The sequence below is a fragment of the Macaca mulatta genome, chromosome 7 (genome assembly GCF_049350105.2).
Source record: "Macaca mulatta isolate MMU2019108-1 chromosome 7, T2T-MMU8v2.0, whole genome shotgun sequence".
Classification (NCBI taxonomy): domain Eukaryota; kingdom Metazoa; phylum Chordata; class Mammalia; order Primates; family Cercopithecidae; genus Macaca; species Macaca mulatta.
This window is the reverse complement of record NC_133412.1, coordinates 53,520,798-53,544,239: the sequence shown is the minus strand read 5'-3', so window position 1 is coordinate 53,544,239 and position 23,442 is coordinate 53,520,798. Positions and strand designations below refer to the sequence as shown.

The 23,442-nt window shown below is 43.0% G+C and overlaps 1 protein-coding gene and 1 long non-coding RNA gene across 4 annotated transcripts in view; one reads left to right on the top strand and one right to left on the bottom strand.

Annotated features, from left to right (window-relative positions):
- Window positions 1-15,430, bottom strand: part of LOC144330002 (uncharacterized) — a 40,589-nt gene extending 25,159 nt beyond the window's left edge. The window contains exon 1 of the long non-coding RNA XR_013395809.1: window positions 14,752-15,430. This is a non-coding gene — a long non-coding RNA (uncharacterized LOC144330002). The remainder of the gene's footprint in view (window positions 1-14,751) is intronic.
- PTPN9 (protein tyrosine phosphatase non-receptor type 9) overlaps window positions 1-23,442 on the top strand; it is a 110,465-nt gene that overhangs the window by 77,351 nt on the left and 9,672 nt on the right. For all 3 annotated transcript variants that reach the window (XM_015142756.3, XM_077939908.1, XM_077939907.1), the window contains exons 8-9: window positions 12,452-12,545; window positions 20,120-20,186. In XM_015142756.3, the coding sequence (XP_014998242.1) occupies window positions 12,452-12,545; window positions 20,120-20,186 (161 nt within the window). The remainder of the gene's footprint in view (window positions 1-12,451; window positions 12,546-20,119; window positions 20,187-23,442) is intronic.

The following is a 23,442-nucleotide window of genomic DNA, read 5'->3' as shown; positions in this document are numbered from 1 at the left end:
CACGCACCACAACACCTGGTTAATTTTTGTATTTTTAGCAGAGATAGGGTTTCACGGTGTTGGCCAGGTTGGTCTCGAACTCCTGACCTCAGGTGATCTGCCCGCCACGGCCTCCCAAAGTGCTGGGAGGCATGAGCTACCACACCCGGCCTTTTTTCTTTTTTCTCTTCTCTTCTCCTTTTCTTCTATTTTATTTTCCTCAAATTCCTAGGTTCAAGTGATCCTCCTACCTCAGCCTCCTGAGTAGCTGGGACTATAGGTATGTGCCACTATGTCCAGCTACTATTTTATTTTTTGAAGAGATGGGATTTCAGCATGTTGCCCAGGCTGGTCCTAAACTCCGAGGCTCAAGTGATCCTCCTGCCTCAACCTCCCAAAGGGTTGGGATTACAGGCGTGAGCCAGTGCACCCAGTCAGATTATTTATCTAACATATTACTGTCATTTCTCTTACCATGTTTTAATTGGCTGCCCCAGAAATCTCTTTCTCTCCAACTAGTGAGCTGTGTCTTTTGAAAACTGCAGAAACTAGGGCTGGGTGCAGTGTCTCAGGCCTATACCCAGCACTTTGGGAGTAAAGGAGGATCATTTGTGCCCAGGAGTTTGAGACCAACCTGAGCAGCATAGCAAGACCCCACCTCTACAAAAATAAAAAACAAAAAAATTAGCCAGGCATGGTGGCACACTCCTGTTGTCCCAGCTGCGCTGGAGGATGACTTGAGCCGGGGAGGTCAAGACCGCAGTGAGTTATGATCACGCTACTGAACTCCAGCCTGAGTGACAGAGTAAGACTTTGTCTAAGGAAAAAAAATAAAAAGAAAAAAAAAGGAAAGAAAATTAGGGAAGCTGTCCTAGTGGGTCCCAGCCTCATATTCCAACTTAACCAAAAATTCCCTCTGTGAGCGACACAAGTTGTTTCCCTTCTCAGCACTTCGGTTTTCCTCTGTGTAATATGTGACTGCTGGACTCTGATATTCACCTACCTTTGTAGCTTAAATGTTTTAGAAATCTAGGATTCTGTGAGTACCTCTTCTCTCTTGTAACTCCTGCCCAGTGTAGTCAGTGTGCTCTGAATAAGATGCAGGGACAGAGTCTTTTAGCAAAGCAAAGAGGGAAAATAATGAGACAGGGAAAGTCAGAGAGAAGAGGCACTTGGGAAGGAAGTCAATCAGAGCAAGAATGCAGAAGAAAATAAGAGGAGACATAGGGGACACAGATCCCATATCAACAAGGGAAAGTATTCTTTTCTCCCATACAGCTCTGTTTCTTCCCTACCAGCTCCAGACCCCTATTTTTATTTAATTTTTATTTCATTTTATTTATTGTATTTATTATTTTATTATTATTATTTTTAGAGACAGAGTCTTGTTCTGTCCCCTAGGCTGGAGCATAGTGGCATGATCATGGCTCACTGCAGCCTCCATCACTTGATGCTCAGTTGATTCTCCTGCCTCAGCCTCTTGAGTAGCTGAGACCACAGACATGCACCACCATGCCTGGCTAATTTTTTAAAATTGTTTGTAGAGTCTCCCTATCTTACCCAGGCTGGTCTTGAACCCCTGGACTCAAGTGATCCTCCTGCCTCAGCCTTCCAAAGTGCTGGAATTATAGGTGCTACCTATGCCCAGCTACCAGACTCCCTGTTTACATCCAATCTCTTTTGCAAACAGAACCGTTATTCCGTTAAAGTCTTTTTTGTTTTTGAGACAGAGTCTCACTCCATCGCCCAGGCTGGAGTGCAATGGTGTGATCTCAACTCACTGCAACCTCCGCCTCGTGGGTTCAAGCCATTCTGTGCCTTAGTCTCCCAAGTAGATGGAATTACAGATGTGTGCCACCACACCCAGCTAATTTGTGTGTGTGTGTGTATATATATGTGTGTGTGTGTGTGTTTATTAATTAATTAATTTACTTATTTAGAGACAGAGTCTCACTCTGTTGGCCAGGCTAGAGTGCAGTGGCACGATATCGGCCCACTGCAACCTCCATCTCCCATATTCAAGCAATTCTCCTGCCTGAGCCTCCTGAGTATCTGGGATTACAGGCATGTGACACCACGCCCAGCTAATTTTGTATTTTTAGTAGAGATGGGGTTTCACCGTGTTGGCCAGGCAGGTCTCAAACTCCTGACGTCGGGTGATTCACCCTCCTTGGCTTCCCAAAGTGTTGGGATTACAGGCGTGAGCCACCGTGCCTGGCCTAATTTGTGTATTTTTAGTAGAGATGGGGTTTTGCCACGTTGGCCAGGCTGATCTCCAACTCCTGACAAGTGATCTGCCCACCTCGGCCCCGCAAATGCCGGGATTACAGGCATAAGCCACCGTGCCCAACCTCCCTTGCAGTCTTAAATCAAGGAAGTACGTTGGAGCAGGGAGGAATGCTAGGCTGATCTAAGAGTATGCACACTTTTCCTGGGGATTCTTCACCTTGCTCTTGGTGCTTCTGCAGCTACCAACTGCTGTGAGGCCCTTGAGATGTCACTTCTACTATGGAGTCTCCCCTCCTCCATTAAAAAAGTGGGTTTGGCTGGGCATGGTGGCTTATGCCTGTAATCCTAGCACTTTGGGAGGCCAAGGCTGTGGGTCACAAGGTCAAGAGATTGAGACCATCTTGGCCAACATGGTGAAATCCCATCTCTACTAAAAATACAAAAATTAGCTTGGCATGGTGGCATGCACCTGTAGCCCCAGCTACTCGGGAGGCTGAGGCAGGAGAATTGCTTGAGCCCAGAAGATGGAGGTTGCTGTGAGCTGAGATCATGCCACTGCACTCCAGCCTGGGCGACAGAGCAAGACTGTCTCAAAAAAAAAAAAAAAAAAAAGTGGGTTTAGATCGTCTTGTTGGCATCATCCAAACCAGCTACCATTTGACAATCAGAGAACAGATCCCTCATCCAATGAGAGGACTTACTAGTCTTGCCTATTGAATGATTGATTCCCCACTTGATAATTTAGAACCTAGAATCCTCATCAGCTCCAGGCCTCTGACACCAATTCCCAGTAGAGCTACTTACACAGAACAAACTGTTTCCCTTGGAATTCTGGATTATGAAGTGGCTATCAGTGTATATTCACTCTTGCCCAGGATTCCCCTGGACCAAGAGACTTTCTTTCCCTTTTCTCTTTTTACTTTTTCTTATAATTGTAGATTCACCTGCAGTTGTAAGAAATAATAGAGACATATCACATGTACCCTTTCTGCAGTTATCCCATGATAACATCTTCCAGAACTATAGTGTAATATCACAGCCAGAATGTTAATATTGATACAATCCACCAATCTCATTTAGACTTCCCCAGTTTTACTTTGTTTGTGTGTGTTTAGTTCTATGCAGTTTTGTCACACATGTAGGTTTGTGTATCTGTCACCATAGTCAATATACAAAGAGTTCTATCACCACAAGCCTCCCCTCGTTGCCCTTCAATATTTTTATCTTTATTTACTTTTTTAAGATGGAGTCTTGCTCTGTCACCCAAGCTGGAGTGCTGTGGCACAATCTTGGCTCCCTGCAACCTCTGCTTCCCAGGTTGAAGTGATTATCCTGCCTCAGCCTCCTGAGTAGCTGGGATTACAGGCATGCACCACCATGCTTGGCGAACTTTTGTATTTTTAGTACAGTTGGGGTTTCACTATGTTGGCCAGGCTTGTCTCAAACTCCTGACCTCAGCTGATTCACCCACCTCGGCCTCCCAAAGTGCTGGGATCACAGGCTTTGCAGTGAGCCACTGCACCCAGCCTCGTTGCCCTTTAATAAACATATACCTCCTTCCCACCACCTCCCCATTCCTAACCCCTGCAACCACTATTCTCCATTTCTATAATTTTGTCCTTTCCAAATTGTTGTTATATCAAATAACATTATATAAAATGTAAAAAAATTAGATACATACTGTATGTAATCTTTTAGGATTGGTTTTATTCATTAGGCATATTTGTATGGGAAGGGGGAAATATATATTTTTTTTCTTTGAGATGTGGTCTCACTCTGTCACCCAGGCTGGAGTTCAGTGGCACGATCTCAGCTCACTGCAACCTCTGCCTCATGGGTTCAAGTGATTCTCCCGCCTCAGTCTCCCAAGTAGCCGGGATTACAGGTGCCCGCTACCATGCCCAGCTAATTTTTTTTGTATTTTTAGTAAAGATGGGGTTTCACCATACTGACTAGGCTGGTCTCCAACTCCTGACTGCAGGTGATCTGCCAGCCTCGGCCTCCCAAAGTGCTGGGATTACAGGCGTGAGCCACTGCGCCGGGCTGAAATTTTTTAAGATACAGAAAAGTACACAGTATGACACTATAGACAACTATGTTCCTACTACAGAATCAATACTGACTCTTGTTAATATTTTGTTATATTTACTTCATCTCTTTTTTTTTTTTTTTTGAGACAGAGTTTTGCTCTTGTTGCCCAGGCTGGAGTGCGATGGCGTGACCTCAGCTCACTGCAACCTCTGCCTCCTGGGTTCAAGCGATTCTTCTGCCTTAGCCTCCCAAGTAGTTGGGATTACAGGTGCCCACTACCAAGCCCAGCTAATTTTTTGTATTTTTCATAGAGACGGGGTTTTGCCATGTTGGTCAGGGTGGTCTTGAGCTCCTTACCTCAGGTGATCCACCCGCTTTGGCCGGCCTTTTTTTTTTTTGAGGCGGAGTCTCACTCTGTCGCTCAGGCTGGAGTGCAGTGGCATGATCTCGGCTCACTGCAAGCTCCACCTCCTGGGTTCATGCCATCCTCCTGCCTCAGCCTCCCGAGTAGCTGGGACTACAGGTGCCCGCCACCACGCCTGGCTAATTTTTTTTTTTTTTGGTAGAGACGGGGTTTCACCATGTTAACTAGGATGGTCTCAATCTCCTGACCTCATGATCCACCTGCCTTGGCCTACCAAAGTGCTGGGATTACAGGCTTGAGCCACCGTGCCCAGCCGCCCCCCCCCCTTTTTTTTAAGAGAGACATGTGTTCTTGCTCTGGGGGTTGGAGTGCAGGTGCGGTGGCACTGTCATAGCTTACGGCAGCCTCAACCTCCTGGGCTCAAGTGATTTTCTTGCCTTAGCCTTCCTAGTAGCTGGAACTAGAGGTGTGGGGTACCACATCTTGCTAATTTTTTTGAAGTTTTTGTAGAGATGGAGTCTTGCTCTGTTGGCCTAGGCTGGTCTCAAACTCCTGGGCTCAAGTGATTCTCCAACCTCAGCCTCCCAAAGCACTAGGATTTTAGGCATGAGCCACTGTGCCCAGCTATCTTTTTTGTTATTATATAAAAGAAAGAATTTATTATAAAGTTGAAATTCCTTCTAATCCTCATTCTTAGTTCTCCCCAGTCATCATAAGCAGCTACTAGTATGAATATGGTGTTTCTTCATAGTTTATTTTGTTTATACTGTTATATATACATAAGCAGTTATGAACAATATAGAGTATTATTTTATATGTGTGACCTTTGTAATTTCTTTGCTTTCAGTTAATATGTGCAAATAATTTTTTTTCAAAACCAAAAGAAGACAAGCAATGGCCGGGCGCGGTGGCTCACACCTGTAATCCCAGCACTTTGGGAGGCCGAGGCAGGCAGATCATGAGGTCAGGAGTTCGAGACCATCCTGGCTAACATGGTGAAACCCCATCTCTACTAAAAATACAAAAAAAAAATGTAGTCGGTCTGGTGGCGGGCACCTGTAGTCCCAGCTACTCCGGAGGCTAAGGCAGGAGAATGGCGTGAACCCGGGAGGTGGAGCTTGCAGTGAGCTGAGATCATGCCACTGCACTGCAGCCTGGGCGACAGAGTAAAACTCCATATCAAAAAAAAAAAAAAAAAAAAAAAGAGAAGACAAGCAATGACAAAATAAATAGCAAACTCTCATTTTACCCTCAGTTCCATTACCTATAATCATGTATTCAACTCTTGTAGCTGTTGCCCCTGGTATTTCATTCCTAATTCTAAATTAAAATGCTTATAATATGCCAGGCACAGTGGCTCATGCCTATAATCCCAGCAATTTGGGAGGCTGAAGTGGGTAGATCATTTGAGCTCAGGATTTCAAGACCAGCCTGAGCAACATGGTGAAACCCTGTCTCTACAAAAATTACAAAAATAAGCTGGGTGTGGTGGCGTGTGTTTGTAATCCCAGGTACTTGGGAGGCTGAGGTGGGAAGCTCACTTGAGCCTGGGACGTTGAGGCTGCAGTGAGCCAAAATTGTGCCAGTGGACTCCAGCTTGGAATACAGAGCAAGACTCTGTCTCAAAAAAACAAAAAAAAACTTAATAGTACTTTTAGTGACTTTTATTGTAGGTGCTCATTTAGCTCTTATACTATGTCTCCACTTTCCTTTTGACTACTCTTCCGATATATAATAATTACATGTAACATTCTTAAATTGAATCATCATTGTACATTATTGTGACTATATAAATTATTTTTACTGGAGAGCTACATGGGCTACTATGAAATGATCAAATATATTAACAATTTTTTTTTTTTTTTTTTTTTTTTAAGTAGAGGTGGGATTTCACCATGTTGGCCAGGCTGGTCTCAAACTCCTGGCCTCAAGTGATTCACCTGCCTCGGCCTCCCAAAGTGCTGGGATTACAGGTGTGAACTACTGTGTCCAGCCTTTTTTGTTTTTTTTTTTTTTTTTTTTTTAGACAGGCTCTCACTCTGTCACCCAGGTTGGAGTGCTCTATCTCGGCTCACTGCAACCTCCGCTTCCCAGACTCAAGCAATTCTCTCACTTCAGCCTCCAGAGTAGCTGGGACCACAGGCATGCTTCACCACGTCTGGCTAATTTTTTGCATTTCTGGTAGAGATGGGGTTTGGCCATGTTGCCCAGGCTGGTCCCAAACTCCTGAGCTCAGGCCATCCACCTGCTTCAGCCTCCCAAAGTACTGGGATTACAGGAATGAGCCACTACACCTGGCCTAATAATCTTATGAATTCAATTTTTTGTTTCTTCTGGAGTTAATTACCAAATTTTTTCATTTCCTTTAGTTTTCTGTGTACGTTCCTCATTCTTTCTCTTTTTTTCTTTTTGTTTTTTGGTTTTTTGATGTTACCCAGGCTGGAGTGCAGTGGCACGATCTCGACTCACCGCAACCTCCACACCCTGGGTTCAAGCGATTCTTGTATCTCAGCCTCCTGAGTAGCTGGGATTATAGGCACCTGCCACCTCGCCCAGCTAATTTTTTTTGGTATTTTTATTAGAGACATGGTTTCACCATTTTGGCCAGGCTGGTTTCGAACTCCTGACCTCAAGCGATCTGCCCACCTTGGCCTCCCAAAGAGATGGGATTATAGGTGTGAGCCACTGTGCTTGGCCCTTCATTATTTTTCTATATGCACAATCAGAATTATTTTACAGTGTCATCATTAGTTTCCAAGTGATTGAATGTATCAGATAGTCAATTGTGTCTTTTTTTTTTCCTGAGACCTCACTTTCAGAACTTTTTCTTTCGTTCTAGTCTAAACTGTGGTTGGTTATTCTGTAGGCTTGTTCCTCACTTTTTATCTTGTAATTTTCCCTCTTTCCTTTGTTGGATCTTGTTTCCTAATTGTAGACCATCTTCTTTCTTTACTTTTATTCTGTTTTGCTAGAGTATAAAACTCTAGGTTGGAAATAACTTTATCTCAGAATTTTTAAGGCAATGCCTTTCCAATTACTAGTTATGCTGTCTGTGAATTGTCTGATCTTATTCTTTCTCAATCTATTTATTTGTTTGTTTGTTTGTGATGGAGTCTCACTCTGTCGCCCAGGCTGGAGTGCAGTGGCACAATCTCGGCTCACTGCAACCTCCACCTTCTGGGTTCAAGTGATTCTCCTACCTCAGCCTCCTGAGTTGCTGGGACTACAGGCGTGTGCCATCATGCCCACCTAATTTTTGTATTTTTGGTAGAAACGGAGTTTCACCATGTTGGCCAGGCTGGTCTCAAACTCCTGACTTCAGGAGATCTGCCCTTCTTGGCCTCTCAAAGTGCTCGGATTGCAGGAGTGAGCCACTTCACCCAGTCTAAATTTCTTAAACAGAAAAAGAAATTATCTTTAAAATGCTCAGGGAAGAAAAAAGAAAAACAATAGATCATTTAAAAGGATTGAGAGAGGCTGGGCATGGTGGCTCACGCCTGTAACCCCAGCACTTTGGGAGGCCGAGGAGGGCAGACCACCCGAGGTCAGGAGTTCAAGACCAGCCTGGCCAACATGGCGAAACCCTGTCTCTACTAAAAATATAAAAATCAGCCAGGTGTGGGGAGTCTCCTGTAATCCCAGCTACTCCGGAGGCTAAGGCAGAATCCCTTGAACCTGGGAGGCGGAGGTTGCCGTGAGCTGAGATTGCGCCACTGCACTCCAGCCTGGGGGACAGAGCGAGACTGTCCCCACCCCACCCCCCAAAAAATTAACAATGATGTGCCTTAGTGTAGGTCCTCTTTTAAAATTTATTACAATGGTTACTTGATAGATTCTTTTAATCTGAAGGCTTGTTATTTAGTTACAGGGTTTTTCTTGTTACATTGTTTTTTAAATGATTTCTTTCCTTGCATTATGTTAGTTCTCTCTATATATATATGTAAATATATATATATTCCTATCAGTCTGGTTGGATCTTCTAGAGTAAGAATTGACAAACTTTTCCTTAAAAGACAAGATAGTAAATATTTCAGTATTGTGGGGCTTACAGTCTTTGTTACAAGTACTCAACACTGCCAAAATATACTTAGTGAGTACAGAAATAAATGAGCTTGACTGTGTTCCAATAAAACTTTATTTACAAAAACAAGTAACCAGGGCATAGTTTACTGACTCAACACTGTCAATATATACTTAGTGAGTACAGAAATAAATGGGCTTGACTATGTTTCAGTAAAACTTCATTTACAAAAACAAGTGGCCAGGGCATAGTTTACTGACTTGTGTCTCAGAATGATTCTCTTAACTTTCTTCATTTTTTTCTTTTTTTTTTTTTTTAATTAAATGAGACAGTCTCGCTCTGACGCCTAGGCTGGAGTACAGTGGTGCAATTTCAGCTCACTGCAACCTCCACTTCCCACGTTAAAGCGATTCTCATGCCTCAGCCTCCTGAGTAGCTGGGACTACAAAGCGCACACCACCACGCCCTGCTAATTTTTATATTTTTAGTAGAGACAAGTTTCAACATGTTGGCCAGGCTGGTCTTGAACTCCTGACCTCAAGTAATCCGCCCGCCCCATCCTCCCAAAGTGCTGGGATAACAGGCATGAGCCACTGTGCCTGGCCAGTTTTTCTCATATTTTCATCACTTTTTTCATTTTGTTTTGTATTCTGGAAATTTCCTCAACTTTCTCTTTTATCTCATCTATTAAAATTCTTATTTTTGATATTATTTTTAATTTCCAAGAGCTTTTCTTCTCTGTTCCTTTTTCATTGTACTCTTCTTATTTTATGTATAATTGTATCATCTCTTTTCTCTTTGAGGATATTAATGATAGCCTTTTAGAGGTTTTCTCTTACTGACTCTTTTTTAAAACTTCTGTAGCCCCCATGTGTTTGAATTATGAGTTTTTCCATTTGTTTGTTTTTTGTTTGATTTTGAGACAGGGTCTCACTTTGTCACCCAGGCTGGAGTGCAGTGATGCAATCATAGCTCACTACAGCTTCTGTCCCCCAAGCTTAGGTGATCCTCCTACCTCAGCTTCCTAAATAGCAGGGACTACGGGTATGTACCACCATGCCCAGCTGATTTTTAAAATTTTCAGTAGAGACAAGGTCTTGCTCTGTTGCCCAGGCTGGTCTTTGAACTCCTGAGCTCAAGTGATCCTCCACCTTGGCCCTCCCAAAGAGTTAGGATTACAGGCATCAGCCACCATGACCAGCCTGAATTGTGTTATTTGAATTGTATATTAAAGTATTTGTGTTAGGGGCTTTCCTTAATTACACTGACATCCTTGGCTTTTAGTTCACATTTATGGTCCTTAAAAGCTGCATGGTTACGAAAGCAGATAGTGATGAACAAAAACAAAAACAAGCTGCATGGAAGCTCGTTTTGCATGGATGAGCTTCAGATTATAATGATCAGACAACTAGCTTGTTGTTGGGTATACTCCAAATGACAGAATTCTTTAACCTGATGCTGTTTACTTTATCCAGAGAAGAGTTCTCCCATCCTTTGGATCCACTGATGGGATCTGAGCTTGAATATGAGTGTAGGACAGGACAGTGAAAATGGGTCAGGGATTTTCACTATATAACATTCAGATTTTCATTTTATTCCCATTTTTAGCTCTGTTCCTCACCTTGCTTTCCATGGTAAGGGAGTTCTGAGGGTGTGCCATCTTGTCTCTCTATAGGTACCTCCCTTGGTCCTAGCTTCTATGTTTGGCCATGTCAGCCAAAATCCTCCTGATTTTTCTCTCTCAAAATGGGTTGAACACTCTTTGTGTGCTGATGTCTCCACTGTCACTTTTTGGGTTTGTAGTGAATATTCCTTTATCATCATTTTAGTGAAGCTACTGGGTGAATGGAGTGGAGTCAATATGTGTTAGACTGGCATTTAAGGTCAGGCTTGGTGACTCACACCTATAATCCCAGCACTTTGGGAGGCTGAGGCGGGAGGATTGCTTGAGTCCAGGAGTGTGAGACCAGCCTGGGCAATGTGGCAAAACCCTTTCTCTACAAAAAATTTAAAAATTAGCTGGGCGTGGTGGTGTTCATCTGTAGTCCTAGCTACTCCTGGGCTCAGGATCACTTGAGCCCAGAGAGATTAAGGCTGCAGTGAGCTGTGATTGTGCCAGTGGACTCCAGCCTGGGTGACCCTGGAAACCTTTGAGATGTCTCAAAAAGAAAATGAAATTGGAATTTAGGAGATTTGGTTTGAAAATCTTTTGACAAATAAGTAGTAGAAATTTTTATCTGCAGCTAGAGTTTTTTTGGTGGTATGCCCCATTACTCTCCCCTTCTCTCCCTCTCTCTTTTTTACTAATGTGCTCCTCATCTCTGTCTGAGACCTTATCAAAATGGATTTACCACCCATATTTCTACCAGTTTTCTGATCAGTATCATTTAGGTAATCTCTAAGAAGACTGAGGCTTTCTCTACAGCTCTCCTTTCTCTGATCCCTTACTAGAATAGACTTTTATGCCTGTTTATGGCAACATAGGCTTTTTCTGCATGTACTTCCAAATTCTATCAGCTCTGTCCATTAACCAGTTCCAAAGCTGCTTCCACATTTTTAGTTATTTGTTACAGCAGCACCCCACTTCTTAGTACCAATTTCTGCCTTGGCCGTTTGGCAGAAAGAGAGAAAGAGTGGGGACTCCCATCCCCACTCTTTCTCTCTCTTTTAAAATTTAATTAATTTATTTATTTTTATTTTTTGAGATAGAGCCTTGCTTTGTCACCCAGACTGGAGTGCAGTGGTGCGATTTTGGCTCACTGCATCCTCCACCTCCCAGGTTCAAGTGATTTTCCTGCCTCAGCCTCCTGAATAGCTGGGATTACAGGTGTGTGCCATCACAGTTGGCTAATTTTTGTATTTGTAGTAGAGGCGGGGTTTCATCATCTTGGCCAGTCTGGTCTTGAACTCCTGACCTCAGGTGATCCACCCGCCTTGGCGTCCCAAAGTGCTGGGATTACAGGCATAAGCCACCATGCCCAGCTTCTCTCTCTTTTTTTTTTCTTAAGTCAAGGTGTCTCTCCGTCACCCAGGTTGGTGTGCAGTGGCACCGTCATAGCTCACTGCAGCCTTGACTTCCTGGGCTGAAGCAGTCCTTCCACCTTAGACTCCTGAATAGCTAAGAGTACAGGTGTGTGCCATGATGCCTGGCTAATTTTTTGACTTCTCTCTAGAGATAAGTTCTCATTAGTCCAGGTGCGGTGGCTCATGCCTGTAATCCCAACACTTTGGGAGGCCGAGACGGGTGGATCACGAGGTAAGGAGATTGAGACCATCCTGGCTAACATGGTGAAACCCCGTCTCCACTAAAAATACAAAAAATTAACCAGGTGTGGTGGCGGGCGCCTGTAGTCCCAGCTACTCCGGAGGCTGAGGCAGGAGAATGGTGTGAACCCGGGAGGTGGAGCTTGCAGTGAGCCAAGATTGCACCACTGCACTCCAGCCTGGGCAACAGAGCGAGACTCCGCCTCAAAAACAAAAAGAAAAAAAAGAGAGAGAGGTAAGCTCTCATTACATTTCCCAGAGGGGTCACAAACTCCTGGCCTCAAGCAATCCTCTTGCCTCCCAAAGTGCTGGGACTACAGGTGTGAGCCACCATGCCTGGTTTCCCTCTGTCTTTTGAATGGAGATATGTTTACTTTTAGAAGTAGTATGTACTTACCACAAAAAATGTTAAATGATATGGAACTGTATGGGCTAGAGATTGAAAAGCTTCCATGTCTCCACCCCTAAGAGTAATTGACACCCCTTTTGCATAGTCAGACTTTGTACATACATACTGTCCCTACTTTTTCTTTATTCTTGCTTGTTTGTTTCATTTCCTTCAGGTCTCCGGGAAACCTAGAGAAAAACCGTTATGGGGATGTACCCTGCCTGGACCAAACTAGAGTGAAGCTAACAAAGCGAAGTGGCCATACTCAGGTAGACAGATAAATGTAATCTTTTTACGTGCACTGGGGGAAATTGAGCTTCTTCCAGAGTTAAGCTTACTAATACTTTAGTAGAATGAAAGTAGACTCCGAGGCCAGAGAGATTAGGTTTGAGTTTATATTTTGCTACATACTAGTCTGTGACCATAGGCAAGTCCTTGAATGCCCATCTCACAGTATTGAGTGGAAATTAAATGAAATTCTTTATATGAATGCTGATAGTGCAAGGTCTGATATATTGTAGGTGCTTCATAGGTGTTAAATTATTTATCCTTTACTCCTTAGTTGTTTTTTTTTTGTTGTTGTTGTTGTTTTTTTTTGAGACAGAGTCTCGCTCTGCCGCCCAGGCTGGAGTGCAGTGGCCGGATCTCAGCTCACTGCATGCTCCGCCTCCCGGGTTCACGCCATTCTCCTGCCTCAGCCTCCCGAGTAGCTGGGACTACAGGCGCCCGCCACCTCGCCCGGCTAGTTTTTTGTATTTTTTAGTAGAGACGGGGTTTCACCGGGTTAGCCAGGATGGTCTCGATCTCCTGACCTTGTGATCCGCCCGTCTCGGCCTCCCAAAGTGCTGGGATTACAAGCTTGAGCCACCGCGCCCGGCCTAACTCCTTAGTTGTAAAGTCATGGTCATATAGTCCAATTCCTTTGGTGAGTATATATGCATCAATACAAAGCAACCTTGATTTTAAGTGACCTCTGATTTCTCCATCTGTATCTGAGGAAACTGTGGACAACTTATATATACATAAATGTCTAGGGATAGAGATGAAATGGTCAAATGACTATTTATTTAATATATTTGATTATATCTACATGTTAAAAACCTCATATGTAATCTATTACGACATATTTAACAAACATTTTATTCAAACACTTTACATACACCTTTAACTAAAGTTAAAGGTGTCTTTAGTGTCTTTGTCACATTTGAGCCACTTTTTTTTCTCCCTCAAGACAGAGTCTTGCTTTATTGCCCAGGCTAGAGTACAGTGATCACAGCTCACTGCAACCTTGACCTCCTGGGCTCAAGTGATTCTTGTACCTCAGCCTCCCAAGTAGCTGAGACCACAGGCATGTGCCACATACCTGGCTAATTTTAAAATATTTTTGTAGAGACAAGTTCTCACTATGTTGCCCAGTCTGGTCTTGAACTCTTGTGCTCAAACAATCCTCTTGCATCAGCCTCCCTAAGTGCTGGAATTACAGGCCACTTTTTGAGTCAGTCTAACAAGGTTTTCCAGAGTACAGTGTCTTTATTTATTTTTAAGTGTGTGGCATTGTGACTGAAATTTTATCCTAAAACAGGAAAATCTGTTAGGGTAACATTAGGACAAGTTGGTTTTTTAATTCATCCTGCGTCTTATGCATCCCCTAAATGTGATTCATTCACTTATTCCTTTGTAAAATCCTTAAAAAAAAAATAGAGAGACAGGGTCTTACTCTGTTACCCAGACTGGAGTGCAGTGACTTGATCATAGCTCACTGCACCCTTGAACTTCCGGGCTCAAGCGATCCTCCCACCTCTGCCTCCTAAGTAGCTGAGACTACAGGCACATGCCATTACACATGCCTGATTTTTTTTTTTAAATTTTTGTAGAGCTAGGGTCTCACTCTGTTGCCCAGGTTCCTCCTGGGCTCAAGCAATCCTCTCACCTTGGCCTCCCAAAGTGCTGGGATTACAGGCATGAGCCAGTGTGCCTGGCCATAAATTCCTTTTTAATATAACTTGTTTATAGCAACATCCAACCTTAGAATTTTGAGATGAATGACTAAATTATTATCTTCCTTTTTTTCCCTTCTGATATACCAATTTTATTAGGTGATGTCTCTAAAAAAACCAATTTTGTTAGGTGATCTCATAAAAAAAAAAAAAAGCAGCATTGACTGAGGTGTTGTTCAAAGTAAAGTTATTTTATTTTTATTTATTTATTTTTTTTGAGACAGAGTTTCGCCCTTGTTGCCCAGGCTGGAGTGCAATAGCGTGATCTCAGCTCACTGCAACCTCCACCTCCCGGGTTCAAGCGATTCTCCTGTCTCAACCTCCTGAGTAGCTGGGATTACAGGTGCATGCCACCACACCCAGCTAATTTTTGTATTTTTAGTAGATACGGGTTTCATCATTTGGTCTCGAACGCCTGACCTGAGGTGATCTGCCTGCCTTGACTTCCCAAAGTACTGGGATTACAGGCATGAGCCACTGCGCCAGCAAAGTAAAGTAATTTAAATAGTACCTCTTTAACATGATACACACTGTAAGGACTTGTTATATACCTTCTCTTTCTGGGGAATAATTTTTGGAAAAATTACTGCCTTGTATTTGGGCATATATGATATGTGGGTTGGGACCCCAGGATCATGGTTTCCAACTCTCTTGTCCCTGTTGTTTCAAGCACATAAACTGAATTCACAGCCTTATCCAGGACCCTTGGAGAAGATTTTCCTGCAGGAGCATTTGAGCTAAGAGACTGGCTGGCTGGAGGGTAAATTCATAAGTACTGCTGAGATCATCATCATATATGCCCTGAAGGAGTAGAGTACAGCGGTTGAGTTGGGGCTTTGGAGTCAGAGATATCTGTATTTATCCATTTTGTTGATTTCCCTGTCTCCAGTACCTAGAACAGTGCCTGATACGTATTAGACACTCAGGACATATTTGTGAATCAGTGAATCTTAGTGTACCGGGAGACTCTTCTAGTCATCCTGTGGTTAATATGAAGATCATTGTCTGATTTGTAGTCCCTCTCCTTACTGAAACATTAGTGGAGGCTTTATTTTTATAGCAAATGGAGTATTTAGGCTTTTGTTTGTTTTATTTTGATTTTAGTGTTTTTTTGACATTATTCACTTTGGGGGGTTAGGAAAGCAAAAAAAAAAAATTATTTACTTAGCTTTGGGGACTTAACACTGTCATGAAATTTCCACCTATGGGGCTATTTTTCCATTGTTTCCTGATATTTAGTTGTTTTTAAATTTTAATTGATAAAATTTTATATATTTATGGTATACAGTATAATATTTTAAAATATTGTGCATTGCAGAGAGGCTAAGTCAAGCTAGTTAACATATGCATTACTTCATATATTTACCTTGTTTTGTGGTGAAAACACTTAAAATCTGCTGTCCGCAATTTTCAAGTATACAATACCTTGTTAATTGGAGGATTCAGGCTTTTTAGTGACTTGTTCACTTGATTTGCTTCTGGAATTTTAAAGCTGTTAGTCCCAGTTTCTGTTGAACACGGCTACCTTAGTCTGTTTGGGCTGCTGCAAGAAAAATACCACAGGCAGGATGGCTTATAAACAACAGAAATTTATTTCGCACTATTGTAGAGTCTGGGAAGTCCTAGATCAATGTGCTGGCAGATTTGGGGTCTGGTGAGGGCCCCTTTCTTGGTTCATAGACCACCGTCTACTCATTGCATCCTCACATGGCAGAAGGGAAAGGGGTGAGGGAGCACTTCAGAACTCTTCTGTTTTACAAGGGTACTAATCCCATTTGTGAGAGCTCTGTCCTCATGGTCCTCATCACTCAATCACCTGTCTCAAGGCCCCATCTCCTAATACCATTACATTGAGGGTTTGGGGTTGGGATGTAAACATTTAAAGTTATGGGGGACACAAATGTTCAGTCTATAGCAATGGCCCATAACATAGTGTGCCGGGTTTGTTCTTCCTGCTATTTCAATTTGCCCCCAAGTATATACTTTGTCTCTGGGTCATTTTCAGTTTTGAGACGGAGTCTCACTCTGTCGCCCTGGCTGGAGTGCAGTGGCGCGATCTCAGCTCACTGCAAGCTCCGCCTCCTGGGTTCACACCATCCTCCTGCCTCAGCCTCCTGAGTAGCTGGAACTACAGGCGCCCACCACCACGCCCGGCTAATTTTTTTGTTTTGTTTTGTTTTGTATTTTTAGTAGAGACGGGGTTTCACTGTGTTAGCCAGTATGGTCCCGATCTTCTGACCTCATGATCCGCCCATCTCGGCCTCCCAAAGTGTTGGGATTACAGGCGTGAGCCACTGTGCCCAGCCTTCAGTTTTAATATCCAATGATTCTTCCAAAGTTGCTGAAATTAAAAATTTTAATTCCCTGGGAATTAAAAATCAGCAGTCTCAGAGACCAATGCTAAAGCTGATAGTTCTTAGTTATAAAGCAATAATGTAAAGAAGTGACAATTCTTTTCGAAGCATGAAGTTAGTTCCTCCTTATGTTCTTACTAATGTTGACTGGCATATACCAGGTAAATCTTTTGTACTTTTCCATACCTTCTCCCTTGGTCCTCAAGAGGTTATACCATTTGTATGTGCCAGGTTGAGTAGAGGATAGGCTTAGGCTAACTGCACCCTGGATTGAGAAGCCTGTTTGGAAGTGAGTGAGGCTTTTAGCATGCTGAGTCTGCTGCAAGTGGTCTGTTAGCTCAGTGAAGTTGTCTGAGTTAGGGTAGGACAGTAATCGTATGAGGCCAATACTAGCTGCTATGGGAGGGAAAACTGTGAGTTTATCACTCCACTATTTAGTCAAAGAAATAGTTTCTAAGGAGGAAAGTCTTGACTAAATAAGTAGTAGAGTGATAAACTGGTAGACTGACTGGCTAAGGAACACAAATCCAAATAACACGGGTTTGACCATGAGGTAGAGATATCTTAGGAGGTTAGCTATGGAATACTGACAGTTCAGACTGCCCTCCCAGTGATAGGACCCACAGGAGAAAGAGTGATAGGTTGAGGAAAGTCAGTCTGACCTCTCTGTAGTGCAGTGGGTTATGAGTTTTCCCTAGTTTGCTATTGAAACTTTTCTTTTGTCCTCTGTAACCCTTCACACCTTCCCTTATCCATTCCACTGCCTCCATCCATTCAACTCTCAACTAGTTATACTATAACATGAAACTGCAGCTGATCGATGTTTCTCTTTTATCAGCCTGGATCAAAGGATCTTTTGAGTAGGTATTAATAAAAAATGATGTTGAAGTAATTAAGACTGAGGACATTAAAAGGTGGGAGAATACCCTGGAAGAGAGGGAGTCCGGAGCTATTCATTGAGATGCCTTTGAATTTGACTGGAAGTTGCTTTGCATTAATTCAGGTAGTAATGGAGTTCAGGTGTATGGCCTGCCCTGTTAATGGTCCTAAGTATGAGGTGTAGCTTTATTTCTTCTCCATTCACATTTTGCCTTTTGTGTATGGCAGGACGGACCAGATATTCCTACTTGCTTGCCTTGCTCATTTGGTCCTGTGCTACAGTGTTGCAAGTCCTGATGGACCCTTTTCTTGTAGATAACAGTTTCTGTTGAGTTATAGTTCACTCTGGCATACTGCCACTGTTACTACTTGAGATGTCACTGGGGCAGTTACTACTGTTAATACTTGAGACTGTCATTAGGAGACTGAATGAAGGGGAACAAACATAGAAATGAAAACTTAAGACAAAAATAACTACTCTAAAGGAAGGGTAACATGGGGAAGAAGAAGACATCTCCCTACTTCTACTGAGCAAAGGCAGCCCTGAGCTTCTACAGCCCTTTGTATTTATTGGGTAGCAAGAGCAGGGAGGAGGAGGTAACTATTGGTCAGCTGCTTAATTGATCACAGGTTCATATTATTGTTGACAGGCTTCAGATGTGCCTAATCACAAGCAACACTTGTGCCTTGGTCGTGACTGCCCTCGGCATTCCTTCTTGGTGGCAGACGCAGTTTGTCAGTTTGCTAACATCCTGCTTTCATGAGAAGTTTGCTTTTTGCTCATATAGCCTCCAGTGGTATACTGAGTTGATCATGACCCTCATTCTTTCGGCCTCCAACAGTTCACATACCATACAATTTACCTATTTAAAGTATGTAAGTCGCCAGGCGCAGTGGCTCACGCCTGTAATCCCAGCACTTTGGGAGGCCGAGGCAGGCAGATCACGAGGTCAGGAGATCAAGACCACGGTGAAACCCCGTCTCTACTAAAAATACAAAAAATTAGCTAGGCATGGTAGTGGGCACCTGTAGTCTCAGCTACTCGAGTGGCTGAGGCAGGAGAATGGCATAAACCCGGGAGGCGGAGCTTGCAATGAGCCGAGATTGCGCCACTGCACTACAGCCTGGGCGACAGAGTGAGACTCCATCTCAAAAAAATAATAATAATAAAAATAAAGTATATAAGTCAATGGCTGTTAATATATTCACAGAGTTGTGCAACCATCACCACAATCAACTTTAGAACATGTTTTTCATTTCCCAAAGAAACCTCACACCGTTGGCAGTTACTACCTATTTCCCTCTAACCCACCCTAATTTATTTCCTATCTCCATAGATTTGCCTGTTCTAGGGATCTCATACAAAGAGAATCCTAGACTATGTAACTTCTTGTGTCTGGCTTCTATTACTTAGCGTAATGTTTTCTAGGTCCATCCATGTCATAGCATGTATTATCACATCACTCCTTTTTACTGCCAAATAATATTCCATTGTATGGATATACCACCTTTATTCATTTATCAGTTGAAGGACATTTGAGTTGTTTCCATTTTTGGCTATTATGAATAATGCTGCTATGGATATTTATGTATAAGGTTTTGTATGGATGTATGTTATTATTTTGCTAAGAAGTGGAATTGCTGGGTCATATGGTAACTTTTTAACCTTTTGAGGAACAACCAGGCTGTTTTCTAAAGTAACTGCAGCATTTTACATTATCACTAGCAATGTATAAGCACGGTATACATCTGTATGAGGGTTTCAGTTTTTCCACATCCTTGCCAGCAATATTATCTATAATTGATATCTGTAGTCATCCTAGCGGGTGATTAGTATCGTGGTATGGATTTGCATTTCCCTGATGGCTAATGATGAAAGATTTTTTTTTTTTTTTTTTTTGAGACGGAGTCTTGCTCTGTCACCCAGGCTGGAGTGCAGTGGCACCATCTTGGCTCACTGCAAGCTCTGCCTCCTGGGTTCATGCCATTCTCCTGCCTCAGCCTCCTGAGTAGCTGGGACTACAGGTGCCTGCCACCATGCCCAGCTTTTTTTTTTTTTTTTTTTTTTGTATTTTTAGTAGAGATGGGGTTTCACTGTGTTAGCCAGGATGGTCTCGATCTCCTGACCTCGTGATCCATCCTCCTCGGCCTCCCAAACTGCTGGGATTACAGGCGTGAGCCACCATGCCTGGCATAAGTTTTTATTTTAATATAGTTTATCTCTTTTCTATTGTCACTTATGCCTTTGGTGTCATATCTGTCATATCTGTGAAGACTTTGCCTAAACCAAGGTCACAAAGATTTACTCTTACCTTACATTTTATTCTGAGAGTTTTAATAGTTTTAATCCCTTACATTTGGTCTTTGATCCATTTTGCAGTTTTTGTGTATGGTGTGAGGAAGGAGTCAGCTTGATTTCTCTGCATGTAGATATCTACTTGTCCCAGCACCATTTATTGAACTGAGGGTTTGAGCTGACCATTTCACTGCTCATTTTCTGCTCAACAAGAAGAGAATATTCACACCTTGGGTTTTACTTACTGAGTACATCATTTTATGACCCAAATGGTATATTCTGTGTAGCTATAGTGATGTCTCCTTTTTTATCATTAGACAGATTACATCAATGCCAGCTTCATGGATGGCTACAAGCAGAAGAATGCTTACATTGGCACACAAGGTAAGCTGGTCCGTCCCTCCCATGTTGATTTTGTGCCATCTACTTATGATTCCTTGTGCCAAATGGTAGCATAATTTTTAAACGAATGGTAACTTGAGTGGAGGTTTTGGCCACTAGATCCTGGCCTTTTATAAAGATTGGTGGTGGTTGAGAAAAGCAGATAAGAAGTCTGGGGTTTCTGTACCAGGTGTGCCTGGAAACTCACCGCATGGAGATAAACTGGAGATTTAAACACATAACACTACGGCCTGCAAGTTTTGGGCTATTTCTTAATATTGGCAAGGGTGTAGGGTATCAGAATTCATCAGCCAGTGAGCTTTTCATGCTCTTCCTCTCTAGTAAGAGGCCAAGAATAGCGGACACCCCAGAGATTGAGTCCAATCTAGGAATGAGTATTGCTGTCCTAATAGGCCTAGGCTGGTTCCTATACCATCACAGAGCACTCCAATAAATGTTCTGACATAGATAGTATGTGCTAGTAAGTCTGACAGTGAAAACTGAACTCTAGGAGGATTTCTCATTTTTTTTCTCTCTCTTTTGAGACGGAGTCTTGCTCTTTCACCCAGGCTAGAGTGCAGTGGCACCACCTCAGCTCACTGCAACCTCCACCTCCCGGGTTCAAGTGATTCTCCTGCCTCAGCCTCCTGAGTAGCTGGGACTACAGGTGTGTGCTACCACGCCCAGCTAATTGTTGTATTTTTAGTAGAGACTGGGTTTCACCATGTTGGACAGGCTGGTCTCGAATTCCTGACCTCGTGATCTGCCCGCCTCGGCCTCCGAAAGTGTTGGGATTATAGGCATAAGCCACCATGCCCGGCCTCTAGGAGGATTTCAGATGGAGTTTCTATAACTGTTCCTATGATCCTAGTACTCTTTCTGACCTGGCCTCTCCATCTCAAGAATATCATGTCACTTTCAAAGATGGTAGGAGGAAATCATAACACAAAAAGACAACAAACCATCAATGGGCATAAGGCCCTTTGACCACTGCAGAGCAAGATATGGTGGATACCTCCTTAATCAAGTGATCAAACTTAGTATCACCAGTAAAGGACAAAGGGACATTATGTATACTTCCTGATATGATACATTGAGAAATAAATATCACCTGCATTGTGTATTGCGAGTTTTAAAATCTGAATCTAGTTATGGGAAACACTCCAGATTGTGTGACATACTATAAGAAAACTGGCTCAGACTCTCCAAAGTTAATGCCATAAAAAACAAAAAGGCAGAGAACTGTTCTAGATTAAAGGGAGACTAAAGAGAACCATGGCCGGACACAGTGGCTCACACCTGTAACTCCAGTACTTTGGGAGGCTGAGGTAGGAGTATCACTTGAGCCCACGAAGCAGAGGTTGCTGTGAGCCGAGATTGTGCCACTGTACTCCAGCCTGGCTGACACAGCGAGATCCTGCCTCAAAAATAAATAAATAAATAAAAAGGCTGGGCGCAATGACTCACACCTTTAATTCCAGCACTTTGGGAGGCCAGGGCAGGTGGATCACCTGAGGTCGGTAGTTCGAGACCAGCCTGACCAACATGGAGAAACCCCATTTCTACTAAAAATACAAAATTAGCCGGGCGTGGTGGCACATGCCTGTAATCCCAGCTACTTGGGACGCCGAGGCAGAAGAATCGCTTGAACCCAGGAGGCGGAAGTTGCAGTGAGCCAAGATTGCGCCATTGCACTCCAGCCTGGGCAACAAGAGCGAAACTCCGTCTCAAAAAGAAAAAAAATAAGAGGATCTGTGATTAGATCCTCAATTGGGAGAAAAAAACTATTGAAGACAAACTATTGAGACAATTGGAGACTTTGTGTTAGCCAACATTATATCCATGTTTAATGGATGCTTAAGGTGATAATGGTATTCTTGTATAGGAAGATGTCCTTGTTTTCCTAGTAAATGCTCAAGTATTTGGGAATAAAATATCATAATGTCTGCAACTTCTTTATTTTTAATTAATTAATTTTTTGAGATGGAGTTTTGCTCTGTCGCCCAGGCTGCAGTGCAATGATGTGATCTCGGCTCACTTCACCTTCCACTTCCAGGGCTCAAATGATTCTCCTGCCTCAGCCTCCCAAGTAGCTGGGATTACAGGCACCTGCCACCATGCCCAGCTAATTTTTGTATTTTTGGTGGAACCAGGGTTTCGCCATGTTGCCTAGGCTGGTCTTGAACTCCCGGCCTGAAGTGATCTGCCTACCTCAGCTTCCCAAAGTGCTGGGATTACAGGCATCAGCCACTGTGCCTGGCCTATATTTCTACTAATGATGTAATCTAATGAGAAGACCTATTATATATCAGATGCATAAATGCTATCTAATTATTATAGAGACTCTGCAAGGGAAGTTTATTAATTTATAGATGAGCAAACTGAAACCCAAAAGTTGACATGACCTTGGACCATGCAGCTAGTAAGTGACAGAACCAGGGTTTGAACCCATGTTTGCTTGATTCAGAAGTTTTTACAAGCCAAGTCAGTGGATTGTTTCACCTATGTCAGTATAAACTGCTGACTTTATTTCTTGAGAGAAGTCTACTGTTAAAGGGTCTAAGCTGGGAAGTACAACTTTCCCTTCTAAGTATCTCTCTTGAGCCTGTGAGAAGTTTGCCCAGTCTGAGTCTGGTAACTGAGTTACCATGTGCTCTGACTGCTCAGTACTCCAATTCTGCTAGTTGTCTGAATGTGGAAAATGAAGTATATGAGAGTTGCTGTGGTGCAGGAGAGTAGGATGTGGATGAGGCTGAGGGTCAGAGATGTGGAAAAGGTGTCCTTACTGTCTTCTTGATGTGTATACTAGGGTAATGCATGTCCATTGTGGAACATTTAGAAAATAAAAATAATCCCTTATAACCCTAGGACCCAGAGATAATGTTAACATTTTACAGCGTCTCCTCCTAGACCTTTATCTATGCATACATGCAGATATAGGCATACAAAATATTTAACCAGGCTGGGCACAGCAGCTGAAGCCTGTAATCCCAGCACTTTGGGAGGCCGAGGTGGGTGAATCACCTGAGGTCAAGAGTTTGAGACCAGCCTGGCCAACATGGTGAAACCTTGTCTCTACTAAAAATACAAAAGTTAGCCAGGCATGGTGGTGTGCGCCTGTAATCCCAGCTACTTGGGAGGCTGAGGCACGAGAATCGCTGGAACCCAGGAGGTGGAGGTTGCAGTGAGCCGAAATTGTGCCACTGCACTCCAGCCTGGGCAACAGAGTGAGACTCTTTTTTTTTTTTTTTTTTTTTTG